General features: G+C 41.2%; 1 protein-coding gene across 8 annotated transcripts in view; it reads left to right on the top strand.

Annotated features, from left to right (window-relative positions):
* The window catches only part of Rapgef2 (Rap guanine nucleotide exchange factor 2), a 221891-nt gene that overhangs the window by 159920 nt on the left and 44567 nt on the right, over positions 1 to 17404 (top strand). For all 8 annotated transcript variants that reach the window (XM_055596549.1, XM_055596547.1, XM_055596548.1 and 5 more), the window contains one exon: positions 12224 to 12355. In XM_055596549.1, coding sequence (XP_055452524.1) covers positions 12224 to 12355 — 132 coding nt within the window. The remainder of the gene's footprint in view (positions 1 to 12223; positions 12356 to 17404) is intronic.

Genomic DNA, 17404 nt, shown 5'->3' with positions numbered 1-17404 from the left:
TGAGACTGTTAGGAGTGTGTACTAAGTATAAAGAAGGCCAGTAGAGGTCCTCCTCCCCTTCCATCTGACCCTAGCCTATCAGATTTCATCAGGACTGGCTGAACTGTCTTCCTCTGTGGCCTGGTAAGGCTGCTCCCTTACCAGGAGCAGCCTTTGGTTATCAAAGAGCCAGCCACTGAGTTTATGCCAGAGACAGTCCCTGTTCCCATTATTAGGGAGCCCACTTGGATTTTAAGTCTATGCGTTATATCTGAGCTGGGGGTTTTAAGGTCCTCCTCTATCAGTAGACTAGGGGAGGGGCATAGGGGGAGAAGAGGGAGGGACGGTGGGATTAGGAGAAGAGGGAGGGGCTACAGCTGGGATACAAATTGAATAAATTGTAATAAATTATAATAATAAAAAATAACAATATTTTTAAAAAGCCAGTAGAAGATAGTCAGGTGAATGACATGACTAAGTATGGATTTTCTGTCATGTCTTCAGTGTTTGCTCCAATTAAAGCATGAAGAAAAGATAGGAAGGGATGTGAAGTCATTGAGAGGGGCAAACAAGGGCAGAAGCTGGGCAGTGGCCTCAGAAGGCAGCTTGAGTGTGCACACTTGTGTCCGTAGCATGTTTTTGATTGTTCATTTTACGTGTGTCTAGGGTTTGCCAGTCTCAAGAAAAGAAAATGGAAAGATGAAGGACAAAGAAGAGTTTATTATACTTCTTGTAGTTTTTAGGAATATGTTCCTTCTAGCCTTGGACCCTGAATAATACACATAAATGTTCGTTCAGGTCTTAGTGCCCTCCACACAACCAAAGCTACAGAATTATCTAGTATGCCAGGGCTGATATACCAAACCCCAGAAACAAATGTGAAATGAAATAATTTAACATCCTTTGAAGGAAATCCTAAAGTGAGCATTTTTATTCACTGACATAAAAGAAAATCTGGTGTTAGGTTAATAAAAATAATATATAGTATTTTTCTTGGCTCTTGAGAAGTGGTTGTAAGCAAAAGAATCTAAGTTGTCTCTTAAGACTAAGGCGAGCATGTGTGGAGACATGCATAGAATTTTTGTTTCTATATGAAGTGGGAGAGATGGCAAGGAGTTTTCAGTTCATAAAATTACTTAGGTAATGTGCCTGTCAGACATATCTTATGATATACCCATATAATGGTGAGCTTCACAGTTGAATCATCTCATGGTGCACCTGCCTCTTGAGTCCTGGGATCAAAGGCATGTGCTGTGCCTAGCTAAGATGATAGCTTTAGGATGAATAAGCAGCACACGAATTTTTCATAAACAAGTCGTTACATTTCTTGGCTTAATGATGTTGCTGGACTTAGGTTTATACCAACTATACTTTATGATAAATGCTGTGGGTAATATGTGAAGACCTATGTTATATACATGGTTTATGTTTATTCACATGTATGTGTTTGACAAAGGTAGTATGATCAGAACTTCTCCATTAGAAAATAATTGCAATTTAAAAAACAAAAACTATTCACTGTATCCCATGTTAGGGAAGTTAGTCACCATGGCTATGAAGTCATGTCACTTCGGCTACTTTTCATCATTGGTGAAGGCTGTTCCTACCACCAAGTGACAGTTTTCTCTTTAATTATTTGTCTCCATGTATTAGTTGTTAGATTCAGGAGAGCATGGAGTCTGCTTTCCTTTTTGCTGTAGCTAGCAAACCTGGCTTTGAGTAAATATTTGACCACATAATAAACTGAATAAGTAAATGAACTTTAGTATTTGTTTAATCCAGATTGTACATGATCCTATAGAGGTGTTGGTCTGAATATTAATCGGAGCTTTCTCCATAAAGAAGTTAAATATTTTAAAAATTTCATTGTGTTGAATTTTCCACAGGAAGTTCATGAAAGTAAGCATAGCTTTCATTAGTTCATATATACTGTCATACCAAGCCAAACCGAAAATGGTAGGTCTAATACAATGGAAGTCTATTATCTTTTGTGTAAAATCCAGTGTTCTTGGCTGGTGGGCATTTCCTGCCTTAAGTATTAGCCTCCTTTAAAGCATGTGGCTCTGTTGTATTGTTTTCAGCAGTGAGGCGCTCTAAGGGAGGGAATATATTAGAGAGGGTCTTTGGGGAAAGTGTCATCAGTGAGGTATAGAAGTGGCATAATCACTCCTTATTATTCGTATCACCAAAGACTTCAACTCATAACATGGTGTCTTCGTAACTTTATGAGAAGATGAGAAACGTTATCTAGGTATCTGTCGAAAGAGAGTACTAGTGACTACCTAGCCAGTCTACCCATTATATTGTATGTAGATTTAAGTACGTGTGTGTGTGTGTGTGTGTGTGTGTGTGTGTGTGTGTGTGTGTGCATGTGTGCATGTGTGCACATGTGTAGAGTGTCATATAGTTCAAATTCACTTGCTAGTTAAGACTTGTGATTCTGTGTGAGGCTTTCTCCTTAAACCAACTGCAGTTGATTTGCTTTGCCTATCAGCCTTTCATCAACACTACTGAAAGTGAAAAACTACACCTATATAGAGCATAGAAATATTTTGAGGTTTTTATTTCAGGAACAATGCAATGTAACCCTGTATAACATCTACATTATAGCAGATACAAATAATCTGGAGATGGAGTAAAGTCTAGGAGAGAGGCACAGAGGTCATATGCAAATGTCATACCATCTTGTACAAGGGATTTGAGAATTTAAGGGAATACCTTCATTTAGTTTTGTTCATGAGGAGCACAGCTTAGCATCCTCCATAGAGCCCTTTAGCATCTTTCTCTTGATTTTAAGCTTCTCTTTCCTGGACTCCACAGAGCCTTTTCTCATCTGGGATAACTAAGCACCGTCCCTCTGAGGCTCATCAAGTTTGCAGTGTGGTTGGTTCTAGAAAAGGCCTGCTGATATTCCCAGCAGCTCCTTTCTCTTCAGGGATTACTGCTTCCATGGCAGCCATCAAGGGAACTCTGGAAAACAAGAGGTTGAGAACTCAAGCTTGGTCCTGATGGATGTTATCGAGTGCATTGTCTTTGCCCAACTGTGTAGTCATGTTTCGTGTTTTGTTCCATCTCTACCCTTTACACATAGTTGTAAACACATGAAGCCCTTACCTGGGGCTTTGGACAAGCACATGCTGATTTGAGCTTCCTTATCTGCAGCATTAAGGGCAGCACCTGGGCTTTTCCTAAATAGCGCACTGCCCAGGTGCTAGTGTGTGCATCCAAATCAACAACAATGGTTGTCGCCAACATTCGAGGACGGACAAAGGAGCCACCTTGTGATTTCAAGTAGGTGGCATGTCAACCAGGTGGCTTTTAGAAATCTGTATACTTTCTTACTTAGGTAGCATGTGTGCGTGTGTGAATGTGGGAGGACGCGCGCCACACTGAGTGTGCCACACTGTGTGTGTGTAGGGGTGAGAGGACCACCTTTCAGAGTTCTCTGCTTGCACCTTGTTTGAGGCAGGGTCTCTCTTGTTCCTGCCACTGTACTGCTTGCTGGTACGCTTCCCACAGATTCTCCTGTCTCTGCCTCCTATCTTACTCTCCACAGGAGTACTAGGATTACAGATGTGTGCCGCTGCTTTTATGTGGGGTCTGGGACTGAACTGTAGCCAAACTTTCCTGGCAAGCACTTCTAGCTGCTGATCTACCTCTCCAGACCACAAATTTGTTTTTCAAGTCCATGACTGCCAATAGTTGCCTTGTTTCTTTTTTCTTTTATAAAGTAAGTTTGGAGTTTATTGATAAATAATCTTCACACATTTTCAAGTATGGGGAGCAGAGAAGGAAGAAGGAAAGGGAAGGGAAGCAGATAAGGGCACAGAGGCTGAGACATTCGGGCTTCTTGAGAAAGTGACTCACCAGTTGTCATGCTTTTCACCGAGGATTCTTAGACTACTTGGCCCAGAAATATTTTGGAATTTCTCAGAGGAATTTTTGTCTTTTTGCACAATTGCTTATAAGTGAGTGGAAAATCAGAGGGATTTTTCTTCATTGCGTTAACTCACCCAGTCTCAATCGTTAGATACATATGTGTAAGAGACAAGGTTTTACTTCCAATGTAAAACTATCATGGAAAAAGTTTCTGTCTATCTCAAGCCTATTACTACTACTGCTATTTTGATATCTATGTAGTTAATTTATACCTTAAGAAAAACCTTGAATAGAGATGTACTTTTCCAATAAGGAACATAAAACAAAAGTGACCTCAAACTATGGGGTTGAATGACAGCATCAGTATAACGGACCCGAAGAAGTTTCACACAGTTTCAGTGGTGATTCCTGAGCATGTGGCCTTAACAGTGCATTTGTTGCGTATTTCCATAAGTATTTTAAAGATCAAAAAGTTTAAAAAGAAAGCAGTAACAGCTAAGCTGCAAAGAACATTTAATACAAACGAAGCACATATGAGCCGTTTATGGCACACAGCTACCCATACCAGTGTACCAGTAGCATCTGCACATCTCTATAGATAGCACAAATGTCAGAGATCTACAGCCTGATGGGTGGTTCTGGCTGCCTTTGTGACATCACAGTCACTGCCAGTCATGCAGGTGGAAGTTGGGTGGATTTGTTTTGTGATATGAGAACCTCTACAGCTTAGCTTTTCTGTGTCTCAGTTTTTTTTTTTCCATATTATTGACTTTCTAAGATTGTTGTAAGGGTTAAATGAAATGACATATGCATATCTCATAACTTAGAAAAGAGTTTGGCACTTAGTGTCCGGATAAAGCCAGTTTTATTTCCTGAGTTTGGAAGAGTGGGATTTAGCAGTTAAGAATATATGGCACTTAGGTTGAATCATACACTCTGTCATTCCACTGAAGAATTCTGTTTTTTCCATTTGGGCTGAACTTCATGTAGATGTTCTTCTACCAATGCTGCTTTTCAACATCCAACAGAAAATGCTTTCCCAGAGTATTTGCTTGGGAGTATCCATCTTTTATGACTGAGGCCTCTCTTCTATCATATTACTAACTTGTTCATCTCAGAGATACCAGGCATCCATTTATGTTCAGATTACCCCCATCTTACAAATATGGGAATTAGATTTTAGGAATATTGGCCAGTGGAGTAAGCATGTTGGTAGAGCTTTGTCTAGCATACCTAAAGCCCTGGGATCCATCCCCAGCATGCCTAATCCCAAACATGGTAGGGGAATGAAGATCAGCAGTTCAAGGTCATCCTTCATTACCTAGTGAATTCAAGGGCAGCCTGTCAGAGAAAGAGAGAGAGATTTGTCCAATAGTATAACCAATAAGGTTTCCAATTCTCAACTCCTTTCTGCCTTGGGAGAAAGCCCCTGTACTCATATCTAGTGTCCTATACCCTGAATGCATGGGATCATTTGATTTGGGATTCTATGGTGGGGAATGGGGTAGGGTGGGGGATGGGGCAGGACTGTTTCTCTGTGCATAAGATCTCTTAGACCCAACTCAGATTATGCAATTCATTCATTTCATATGTGCCTTAAATAGCCTAAAAATGATTTTACACAATGTCTTTAGAACACCTGAATTTTGACAAACACCATGAGGTCAGATGTGGCATTTTCTACCTGTAGTGCCAGCAGTGCCGCGTTTCAGGCTTTCAAATTGAAGATACTCAACCCATAGCAAAATTCAACAGCTAATTCAGCTCATCGAGGTTCCTGCGTAGACAGACACATGGAAGACTTAAGAACATAAGCCCTATCCTTATATAAAGTCTTGTTACACTTGCTTCTAAAACACTGTAGTAGAGGATGAAGAACTGATGGATAGAGCACAGGCCCTCTTCAGCTTCCCCAGCGGCATTTCTATTCAGGCCATCCTGGAGGCAGCATCTGTGGGGCAGAAACAAGTTTCGTGCTTAGATAGTGTCCATCTGGGCAGATATATTTGTGGGCACTTACAGTCAGATGTAGTAAGACTGCACACCCGAACCGAAGACTGAGGTGTTAATCACTTTGAAAGAGTTCTGAGTAATCGAAACCTGAGCATTTATTGAAAGAAGGGTAATTGAATGATAGACATATCTGGAAAGGCGTGTTCAGTACTTGGCAGGATTGGCTAAGCAGTGAGCTCTACACAAACATCATTTATTGAGAGTCTTATACAGACTTTCAGGAGCTGTATAGTGTGTAAGCTACGAGCCTAATAGTGTTTTAGCCATGACAGCGCCCATGATGTTCTCATGAGTAGAGCAATGATGAGCAAATCACTGAGGAAGAAAGCAGTGATTGAGTTCATTACATGGTTTTTATTTCATGGAAGAAACAAGTGCTTAGATGTAAGCTAACTTGTCCAGAGCCACTGGACTTGAGAGGCTGGAGAGCTGAGGGTGACCTGTGTGGGTCTCATGTTAGGCTTAGGCCTTTTATACTCAGTAGAAGGCTAAGAGGTTCCTAATGTCTTGTAAATTGTTAGCTTTTGGCAGGATTCCTTAGAAGAAAAATTACAATACTTGCCAATTTAATATCTCATGATAGACGTTCACTTCTTCCCATTATGTATGTGTGTAAGCAAAAGACGTTCAAATTATGGAGCTAGAGATGTGTGGTCAAACACTTTCCTGGCACATATAAGGTTCTGGATTCAGTCTCCAGCACCACTAACACCCACTCCCCCAGGGAAAAAGAAAAGAAAAAGAAGAAAAGAAATATTATGTTGCAGAAAACTGTTTCTGTTTCCTTTCTGGAATACTGACAGTGAAGCACTCAGCAACAGGTTTATATGTAGAGCCTGCGTTCAGTGGTTGTAGAATACTCAAAATTTATTATGATGATGAATAATAGTGTTTACTCTTCAGATGTTATCTAAAATAGATAAACTGATAGCATTATAGGCTGATCCTTAGTAGGAAAAGAAAACTTTCACATAGTGAGGGGAGTGGGTTTTAAGTTTATTTTGTTTTTGGTAGTGGTGGGGTTGAACTTAAACCAGGCAGGTGCTCTACCACTGAAATGAATCCAGCTCTCCACTTGGAGGTTGGAGGGGGGCTCACTAAACTGCCTGAGTTGGCATTGCACTAACACTGTAGCCAGGCAGGCCATGAATCTGTGATCTCAGCCTCAGCCTCCAGAGTGGTTGGCATTAGAGGTCTATGCCAACGGAAACAGGTAGAATTGCTTTTACTTTATGTTTTTAAAGATTTATTTATTTTATGTATACAAGTGCTTTATCTGCATGCCAGAAGAGGATAGCAGATCTCATTGTAGATGGTCGTGAGCTGGGAATTGAACTCAGGCCCTCTGGAAAAGCAGCCTGTGCTCTTCACCACTGAGCTGTCTCTCTAGCTCCTAGAACTGCTTTAAAACTGGAGTTCAGGACTGGTTGTGTTTTCTTCCTCTGTGGCCTGGCAAGGCTGCACCCTCCCCCAGAGGGAGGTCATCAGAGAGCCTGTCACTGAGTTCATGCCAGAGAAAGCCCCTGTTCCCCTTACTAGGGACCCCACTTGGATACTGAGTCTATGGGCTACATCTGAGCTGGGGTTTTACGTCCTCTCCATGCCTTGTCCTTTGTTGGGGCTAGGGTCAAATAGCAGTAGAGGAGGACCTCCCCTATCAGTGGACTAAGGGAGGGCATAGGGGAAGAAGAGGGAGGAAGGGTGGGGTAGGGAGGAGACGGAGAGGGCCACAGCCAGGTTACAAATTGAATAAATTGTAATAAATGATAATAATAAAAAAAATACCTGAGTTTATATTAGAAGTGTTTTGCCTGTAGTTAAGTACTCTCTAACTTGCTTGGTGTCTCCTCTAACCTTACATTCTGACACAGGCATGGTGGCACTGAGATATGCCTTATGCAGGAAACACATTGCAGTGATGTCTACACCTTCATTTATCTCTTCCTCATAACACAAGTCTTGAGGTAGTGAAGCATGAGCTGGCATAGTAGTGCTTTCCTGCACCCTGACACTCAGGAAACTGAGGCATGAGGAGCTTAAATTTGACGTCAGCCTGAGTGTACTCTTAGATTCTGTCTCAGAAACCCAAGCAGCAAAAATGTGACAGATGTGTGGGAATTTACTGTCATACACTCTTACTTCAGAAACAAACCCAGGCTCACAGCAGTTCTCCTCTGGAGTCTAACAAGGTGAGCATAAAGGGTGGTCACAAGACTCCAGTGCTGGTGGGAATAACAGATGCATTTCAGTAAACCCTCACTGATCTACTTGATATGAGGTTAGTCTTTAGTCACTGACGATTGATTGGTTGTGTTACTCAGGGTAAGCTGCCTGGGAAGGCTGGGTAGATTGCAGCCATCTCCCAAGGCTTGTTATACTCTATACCTGAAATAAAGCAGTTCCGAGGTTAGTTCAGAAAAATGCTGGTTAAGTCACACTGAGTTGATAGCGATATATCTTGGACTTGTCTTCTAAGATATGATCTGCATTGTGGAGTACAAACACTCATGTCTGGTAATAGAATCCCGCAGAATGTTTTCCAGCTGGACCGAGGGTCTGAGGAACAGTTACTCAGCTAATCCCTAGCCTGGGGTTTCTCCACAGAGAGCAGGTGAGGGAAGGAAGGCAGCCCCTTCGTGTGTGGCACTGGGGCCAGCCTTCTGAACTTTACCAGTCTTACAGGGTCATAGTGAGCTTCAAGACAAGGATATTCCTGCATATTCCATGTGTGTTCTGAGTAGAGATTATTAACTAGTGATTTTATAAATGCCAGCTATTAAGATAACACAACAGTGATTAGGAACACCTGATCATATGTAAGGTTTAAGTCCTTTAGAGCCTTTTAAAGCCACCAGGACAGTGTCCCTGTGTGTTCTCAATTAAATAAAACATGACACAGGGTACCTAAGTTTCAAGTAGCTATGATTTCTTTTAGGTTTATTTAATTGACATGTCTATACTGAATGTAAACCTAAGGTTAAGATAATTTGATTTAAATATATGAAATTATTCCTGGCTTAAATATTCCTTAATTTTTTAAAATGTGTATGGATGAGTGTTTTGTCTGCATGTATGTATGCGTACCATGTACATGTCTCATGCCTGTGGATGTCAGAAGAGGGTGTCAGATCCAGTGGAACTAGAGTTATGGCAGATTGTGAGCCATCATGTTGATGTTGGAATTCAAACCCAGGCCCCCGGAAAGGCAGCCAGTGCTCTTAATTGCTGTGCAATTTCTCCAGCTCCAGGTCTAAATATTCTTCTTCCTTATTTATTTAGCAGTGTTGGTGGCTAAACTATGGTCCAGTTATTCATCTAATGGTGGGTTGTAAAAATTGTAGCCTAAGCAGGATGTGGTGATGCATGCTCATAGGAGGCAAAAGCAGGCGGATGAGTTCTAAGCCAGCCAGGGCTTTGTAGAAAGACCCAGTCTGAAAAGAAAAAAAAAAAAAAAAAGTAAACAAATAAAAAAAGAAAACCAACTAAACTTCCAAACAGCAAGGATAGCAGAAATCTACTGTCACTGTCCTTGTGGACCAGGAGCCCAGATCAAGTATGATAATCTCTGTGAGTTAGTTAGAGGCCAGCTTGTTCTACATGGTGAGTTCCAGGACAGCAAGAACTATGTAGTGAGGCTGTGTCTCAAACAAACAAATAAATTGTGGTCTACCAGAAGTATATTTCAGTGCGATAGGAAGCTCATCACACAGTGTAGTAAAGGTTTTAGTGAGCACTAGGTCAAGCTGGAGCAGAGCTCAACACTAAATCCTGCTGTCAGAGCGACCGTGCCTTTTTAGAAGACGTTAATTTCGACTCCCAGGGACTCTCCCCAGGGTTCTCTGATTACTGGGAGGCCTGGTTGGAGCCTGGAGCTTGCATCTGTCAGCCTCAGTAGTCCCAACACCCACATTTTGTTGTTTTGATTGACTCTTAAGAACTGTCATTATCCCAGCAGCCTCTGGGATAATGACATCAGGCATGGTAGAGCCACACCAAACACATGCCATTGTACCTCACAGTGACACCTTTTACAGATTTGCCTTTCCCTGCCCTTTCCTGCCCTTGATATATCCCCATGTCCAACATCACTTAAAATTGTGTTGTTGCTCCCGTTTATGGCAAAAGACTTTTAAGTTTCTTAAACAAGGTATTTCCATTTCTAATATAAGAAAATTTTTAATTACCATTTACTCTCAGTTTAGTGCATCATTACTAAAACTCGAGGGGACCCGGGTCATAGATCGAGAGGACCTGGGGCCATAGATCAACAGTGGGGTCAACTCAAGGGGACCCGGGCCATAGAGCAGCAGTGGGGTCAAGAGCTTGCCTGAGTTTGATCTCCAGCACTTAAAAATACATTTTTAAAAAGATAGGTTTTAATTATTTTTCCTGCTGCTCATTATCTCTTGTCTCAGTGACTTCTGGGTTAGCAGAGGTTGTAGTTTGGATTGGAGATATCTTATTCATCTTTGTAGTCCCTGCTCCTAGCGGAGCATCTGTCCTAGTGGGGAAGCATACCTACTTGGTAAAAAATGGTAAATGGTACAGGCGTAGGTGAGTCCCCAGTAGCGTATAAAAGTTGGGCAGGTCTCTCCTATTGGCTGGTCTGCTCTGAGCTTTGGTCTGTGCTGTCCTGAGCTCCAGCTCTGACTGTTCGCAGTCTTCTCCACACAGTAAAGATGGACAGGGAGGGTGAGCAGGGAGAGAAGCCTGTGAGCCTTGACTAAACAGTTATTAGTGAGAAAAAATTCACTGGGCAGTTGTAACTTAATTTGATGTACTTAATTTTAAAAATTTGATGTGGCATGTGTCAATCCGAGTCACATTTGTAAGTGATAATCACTAGATTGCAGGAACTTCTTTTGTAGTTACTGGCATAGATTGTGACTGTGGAAGTGCCTGTAAAGAAATTGTTTTTCTCCTAAGTCATGTGTATTTCACAGCATCTTCAGTGATCACACTCTCCGTGAGACAGTTAATATTTGTGATGGTTTTCTTTTTTTTTAATTCACTACTCTGATTTCTATGAACATAGAAGTTATTTGGCATTTACTTGTATGCTGTGTAACAGATTCATGTTTAAGTTTTCTATACGTTGTTTTTCAAAATTTTTTAAAAATTAGTTCCAGACAGACTTGTAATTACCGTTAAGTGTATATACGTAAGAGAGATTGTTGGCCTCTAGGCAGGTCTGAATGAATGTGGAATGTAAATCCGTTTTGCTTCAGGCGTCAGAGCTTATTGCTTAAAGCCCAAGCATCTCTCTTGGAAAGCTTATTCTAAACTATGTGGCAGAATTACATTTTTGGAGAGGGGATGAGAGTCCAAGCAGTGCCTAGAATGTTTCTAAGGCAAGCCTGTACTAGATTTTACTAGCTAAATAGGATCAGTATGCAGCAGCAAGAAGAGAATATTATTGGTGTCTTACCATACCAGCTAGGGTATGTTTTTTAATGCATTACTAGTCAATGCTATTGATATATTGTACACAAATCTAGTTTCCTTTCATGCTTCAAAACTATTAGTTGTCCTGGGCACAACTTTTAATCCTATTGCTCATGAGGCAGAGGCCAGAGGATCTTTGTGAGTTATAGGCCACTCTGGTATTCTTAGAAAACCGGGGAAGGAAAGAGAGGGAGAGAAAAAACTGATAAGAGTGCAAGATTCTAGATGTAGCAGGATTTTCTCAGTCTCACTAATTGACTCATTCATGGTGAAAGGGAAGGGGCTCAGTAAATATTTCTTGAATGAATGGTGTTTTTTTTCTTGTGTTTATCAGGTGTGCTCAAAACACTTGAGGGATATCTAGTGAAATCTGTTCAAGAAATGGTTTATATGTAAACGTGAACAAGTAGAGTGAGGTGTGTGTGTAAATAAGTGAATGCTGTCTGCAAACTATTAAAGAAAAAACCCTTTTAAACGTTACTTGAGCATGAATGAACCAGAAGTCTTGTTTCCTTGGCTATCTAAACTGTTGTAACAAAGTTGCATTGGTTGGCACTTGCTAACAAACAGAACCAGAATAATTTGTTCATTTATTTGTTACTGGAAAATTGTAGTTTACCAAATTAAATGCTCATCCATGTCCCTTAATCATTTAACCCACCTATTTAGACATCTAATTTAATACTATTAAGGTTCATTGTATGCTCTTAATGTTACCATTTGTGATGTGAGTTAATAGGACAATACTGAAGAGTTTTGGGATTTGTAAATAGATCTTTTCTAATAACATTTTGGCTCAGTGCTCTGCATCAAGGTACAGTATCATAGTTTTTAAAAGTGTCTCCTTGAAGTTCTTGATACAAATTTTAAGTTCTTTTTTTTTTTTTTCTTTCTGCTACTTCCATAGCTCCCTGCAGACTTCACAAAACTTCACCTCACTGACAGCCTCCACCCACAGGTGACCCACGTTTCCTCCAGCCATTCAGGATGTAGCATCACCAGTGACTCCGGCAGCAGCAGTCTTTCTGATATCTACCAGGTATGGAGGGCTTTTCATTCTCACCTGCTTCCTGGAGTTTAGAAATTCTTAAAGACCTACGAAGAAGATCTATGTGTGTGCATTATACATACATGTTTTGTGTATGAGGCATTGTTTATGTTTCACAGACGTTGCCTTGCTCTGTGTGTTTTAGGAAGTAGTTCTACCGATGAGTTACTGCCAGGTGGCAGAATGTTAGAGAGAGTGGTTATAACAGAGTTGGTTCTTATTAATCTAAATGCTTCATTCATTTTGTCTATAGATAGAGTGGGTATGTAAGTCTGACTCAAGTAAAGAGGTGCTTCTGCTTTTAGTTCCTGCTTGAGCTTTTGTTCTGACTTCCTTCAATGGTGGACCATGAAGTGGGGGTATAAGCTAAAATCCCATTGCTTTTGGTCACAATGTCTTATCACAGACACAAAAGGAAACTAGAAACACTCCCTAAAATCAAAATAACATACCAAATGCCCAGGAACCATATAAATATGTACATATTTATATGTATAATAAATATATATTTAAATATATATGTGCTTCCAAAGCAAACAAATAAACAAAAATGGATACCTTAAGCCAAAGACTTTAAAAGCAATCCTCACCCAACAGGATCATAAGCAATCAGCTCAGCATGAACAAGTGGACCCTCAGCCAAACCTAGAAAAGCCAGACTCCCAGAAAGAAATCCCCAAATTCACCTGTGGAGATAACAGTGTACAGTTTAGGCACAAAGGATCGTGCTGTTGTGTTGGTTCTTGGCTCCAATCAGGGTGATTCCTCCTGTGAAAAGATTATTCTTGGGGCTCCAAGTTGAGTACTGTAACTGTTGACACAAAGTCAGCTCTCACCGAAAAGGCAATACAACATCAATTTAGAGCCAAATATGAGTGGGCCAGAAACACAGACCCAGGGTTACCTCAAATTCCATGTTCTAATATTGTAATAATCTCATGAGGTTGTATAGTAACACAATAAAGAAAATCAAAACTGTTTTTTAGCACATTGGTGGGAACATGAGGTAGACACGTCCTGGAAAAGTAGGGAAATCTTCCTGTGTCTATATATATCCTGTCATGGATAGTTGTATGGGCACTTTTATGTCAGCTTGAGAGAAGTCATCTGACAGGAGGAAATCTCAATTAAGAAAATGCCTGCATCAGATGGGGCTGTGGCAAGGCTGTAGGACATTTTCTTAATTAGTGATTGAAGGGGCAGGGCCAGGCCCATTTTGAGTGGGGCACCCCTGGGCTGGTGGTCCTGGAGTCTATAGAAATTAGGCTATGCAGGCTTCAATGCCTCTGCATCAACTCCTGCCTCTGGTTCCTGCCCTGCTTGAGTTCCTGTCCTGACTCCCTTTGATGATGAGCTGTGATGTGGAAGTATAAGCAACATAAGCCCTTTCCTTGCCAGTTGCTTTTGGTCATGGCGTTTCTTCACAGCAGGACTAACACCAGACAGACAAAGCCTACTTAGCTTTTTAGTTTTGGGGAGCTAGTGTTCTGTTTCTACATTCCAAAAGATTTACCTAATAGGCAAGAGATGTCAGGTCACATAGAGAAGTAGATAATAAATGCCTACTTGGGAGCTAAACGTAGTTCAAGATAATTTGGCTCCGAACTTGCAGTGTTTCAACATCTCCCCTCTAAAAAAGGGAGGGGTAAGAAAAAGAAATATTTCTGCATTTCTAAATACAACTTTAGAAATCGTTTTGACTCATTAAGTTTACTTTGAACTTAACTCTGTAAGAGGTAGTCATTTCACCTGGAGAGGATAGGAGCTCCTCAAGGAGAGCAACAGAACCAAAAAAATCTGAGGACAGGGGTCTTTTCTGAGACTAATGCTCCAACCAAAGACCATTCATGGAGATAACCGAGAACCCCTGTTCAGATGTAGCCCATGGCAGTTCAGTCTCCAAGTGGGTGTCCTAGTAAGGGAAACAGGGACTGTCTCTGACATAAATTCAGTGGGTGGCTCTTTGATCACTCTCCCCATGAGGGAGGAGAAGCCTTGCCAGGCCACAAAGGAAGACAGTCCAGCTAGTCTTGATGAGACCTGATAGGCTAGGGTCAGATGGAAGGGAAGGAGGACCTTCCTTATCGGTGGACTGGGGAAAGGGCATGGGAGGAGAAGAGGGTGTGATTGGGAGGGAATGAGGAAGGGGTGTTACAGCTGAGATACAAAGTGAATGAACTGTAATTAATATACAAAAAAAATTTAAAAAGAGGTTATTTCAAATGTTAGCAGTGGTGATGAGATCAGGATAAATGCCTTCATCTTTCATTCAAGCTCCCAGAGCTTTCTCTTTTCTGTTCAGGAGAGCTCTGTGGTATTTACCTTTTTCTGTTTGGGGCTTGGGGAGATGGCTCAGTGATTGAGAACACTCTATCATGAAGTGACTGAAGTTCAGATCCCTTTACCCAGGTGACAAACACCTGTAGCTCCAGCTTCAAGGGACCTGATGCCCTCTTGTGGCTTCCATGTGTACATATAAGCTCACACATATTCATTCATTCACATATAAGCGCGAGCACACACACAGAGTCTTTTAAATGTCTCATTAGTTCTTAATTGGTTTCATTTAAAAATGCCAAGTAAATTTTTTGTAAATATGTTCACAGCAATATGTCTAATGCAGTTTGTTTTAAATAAGCCCTGTTATATTCACCTATGTGATGTTATTTAAAAGAACATTAATGATTAAATGTCAGTGACGAGGTAAAGCTATATTAGGCAAATTACTTAGGAGGATGTAAGCCTTTTTCTTAGGTTTTTTTAACAGATATAATCAGACTACCTTTGTATTTGTTTGTTGGTTTTTGTTTTTGTATTGAGACAGGGTTTCTCTGTGTAGCCTTGGCTGTCCTAGACTCACTTTGTAGACCAGGCTTACTTCAAACTAACAGATATCTGCCTGCCTCTGTTTCACTAAGTACTGGGATTACAGGTATAATCCACCACACCCGCCATCAGACTACCTTTTAAATATGAAGTATCTGTGAGTTTAGAGTGACAGTTTAAAGGCCTTGTGTAATTGTGCAAGTATAAGTTGTGTGCAGGGCTCTTTGCTTCTGGGGAGAGGAGAGTCTTGTGAGAACAGAGTGGAAATGTATGCCTCAGAGGGAGACTACTCCTGACCCTCCTGTGAGGGACAAGAAGGCATAGCCCCAGGTGACAGATTTCAAAACCAGTGCTCATGGAGACTCAGTGACTTGCTAAAGTCACACAGTGACTGGTTGGGGGGTGGAGGGGACTGGAGCTGCGGACCAGAGGCTGTTGCATCAAGCGTCAGGGAAACCAACTTGCACTCAGTAAGCCAACTGACTTTCTCCCATTCTTGTAAGAATGGCATTCTGAAGAATGAATTTCTGAAATTTCGCTTACCCATTCTTCATACAAGTATTCTTAGGGAGTTTTAACTATTTTAAAATTAAATGGATTGTTTATTCTAAATGAAAACAGTCCTCCAAGTTACTGGATCCTTTGTCATTGCCTTAAGAGTAGATCACACATAGCCATAGTGAGCACTGCTCAGAGAGGTGGAGCCCTCCTGCTGGAGAGGGATCCACTCAGTGTTTGGGACTCACCGTGTCTGATAGACAATTAAAGAAGGCTCTTATTTGAGGTCAGCTTTGTCAAGATGAATTTCTCCTTCCTTGCCACTGGGTGTCAGAAAGATCATCGAAGTGGACAATGATGAATGCAAACTTCATATTTCCTGTGCCACGTGACCACAGCAGGTCCCAGAAGTGGCTGCTGATGCTGTGGATGAGAAGTGGGGGGATTATATGGTCTGAATTAGTGGTGAAGACAAAAAAACAAGGTTTTTCCATGAAGCAAGCTGTTCTTCTACCCACAGCTAAGTGTACCTGCTATGCAGCACGGGCCATCTTCTCTGTGACAACTGGGGAGACGGGGTCTGTTTAGAAATGGATGTGGAGTCCAACCTGAGAGTTCTCAACGTGGCTATTTTTTTAAGGGGGTTTTTCGGGGGAGAAGAGTATTCTTGGACTGACAGATGCTGCTTTGGCAGTAAGGTCCAGAAGAGCTAGCAGAATCCAAAAGTGTTTCAGCCTCTCTAAAGACGATGTCCAACAATATGCTGTTAGAAATCCTGTAGTCAAAGAAGGTAAGAAGCCCAGGGCCGGGACAAACAAGACTCAATGTCTTGTTGCTCCACATATTTTGCAACACAAGTGGCGACATGTTGGACTGAAGAAACAGTGCATTAAGGAAAACAAGTATGATTTGGAATATGCCAAAAGATAACAAAGGAAACCAGAGAAAAAACTTCAGGAACACATTGCCAAGAGTCTGGTCAAAAATAAGAGTAACAAAGACATGAGCAGATTTTGAAAGGAAATCTGAGGAAGGACTGAGTCTGTGGCTGGGCAGTAGATGCCCACCTAGTTTGTTGGGCACTTTCCAGTACCTGCAGGGGACGGTTGACAAAAACAACAAAAATTGCAAATGCATTTCATCTACATGATAACGATTTCTTCAGTATGAAATATATTTAGTATTTTAACATGTGTTACCTATTTTTAAATTAACACATAACCTCAGTCACACAAATTATTATTTAAAAGAAAGACTTTTTGTTTGTTTCCATTTGCTTCCTTGTAGTGCTCCTTCACAGAGTGCTGAGCCTGGTGGTGTCTTTGAAATAACAGGATGATGAGTCTTATGTAATCTTTAGTGGCATGAAAGCAAGCACAGAGATTAGCAGATTGTCATAGTGTAGGCTTCTGAAGTTGGGGGGGGGAGGAGTGTTGATTGGCTTGTCTTCTGGGACCACACTCCCGACATGCAGCAGTGTCCTGGTTCTTCTCTTTCCCCATAGCACCACAGGAGAGTTGGTGAATTCCAGCTTTGCACTGTATTCCCATTTTGGTTGACAGGTAGATTTGTGTGCCGGGACCAGCTCTGCTTACGGTGGTTGGACATGTCAAGGTCCTTGATCAGGAGGCTTCACAGATATTAGATTTTTCTGTTTTCAGTTATTTGCCTCTCACAGTTTTCTTACCATGTACTTACTTTAGTTCAGAATCCATA

Source organism: Psammomys obesus, unplaced genomic scaffold (assembly GCF_907164565.1).
Source record: "Psammomys obesus unplaced genomic scaffold, mPsaObe1.curated_primary_1811, whole genome shotgun sequence".
Classification (NCBI taxonomy): domain Eukaryota; kingdom Metazoa; phylum Chordata; class Mammalia; order Rodentia; family Muridae; genus Psammomys; species Psammomys obesus.
This window is presented reverse-complemented; position numbering and strand designations above follow the sequence as displayed.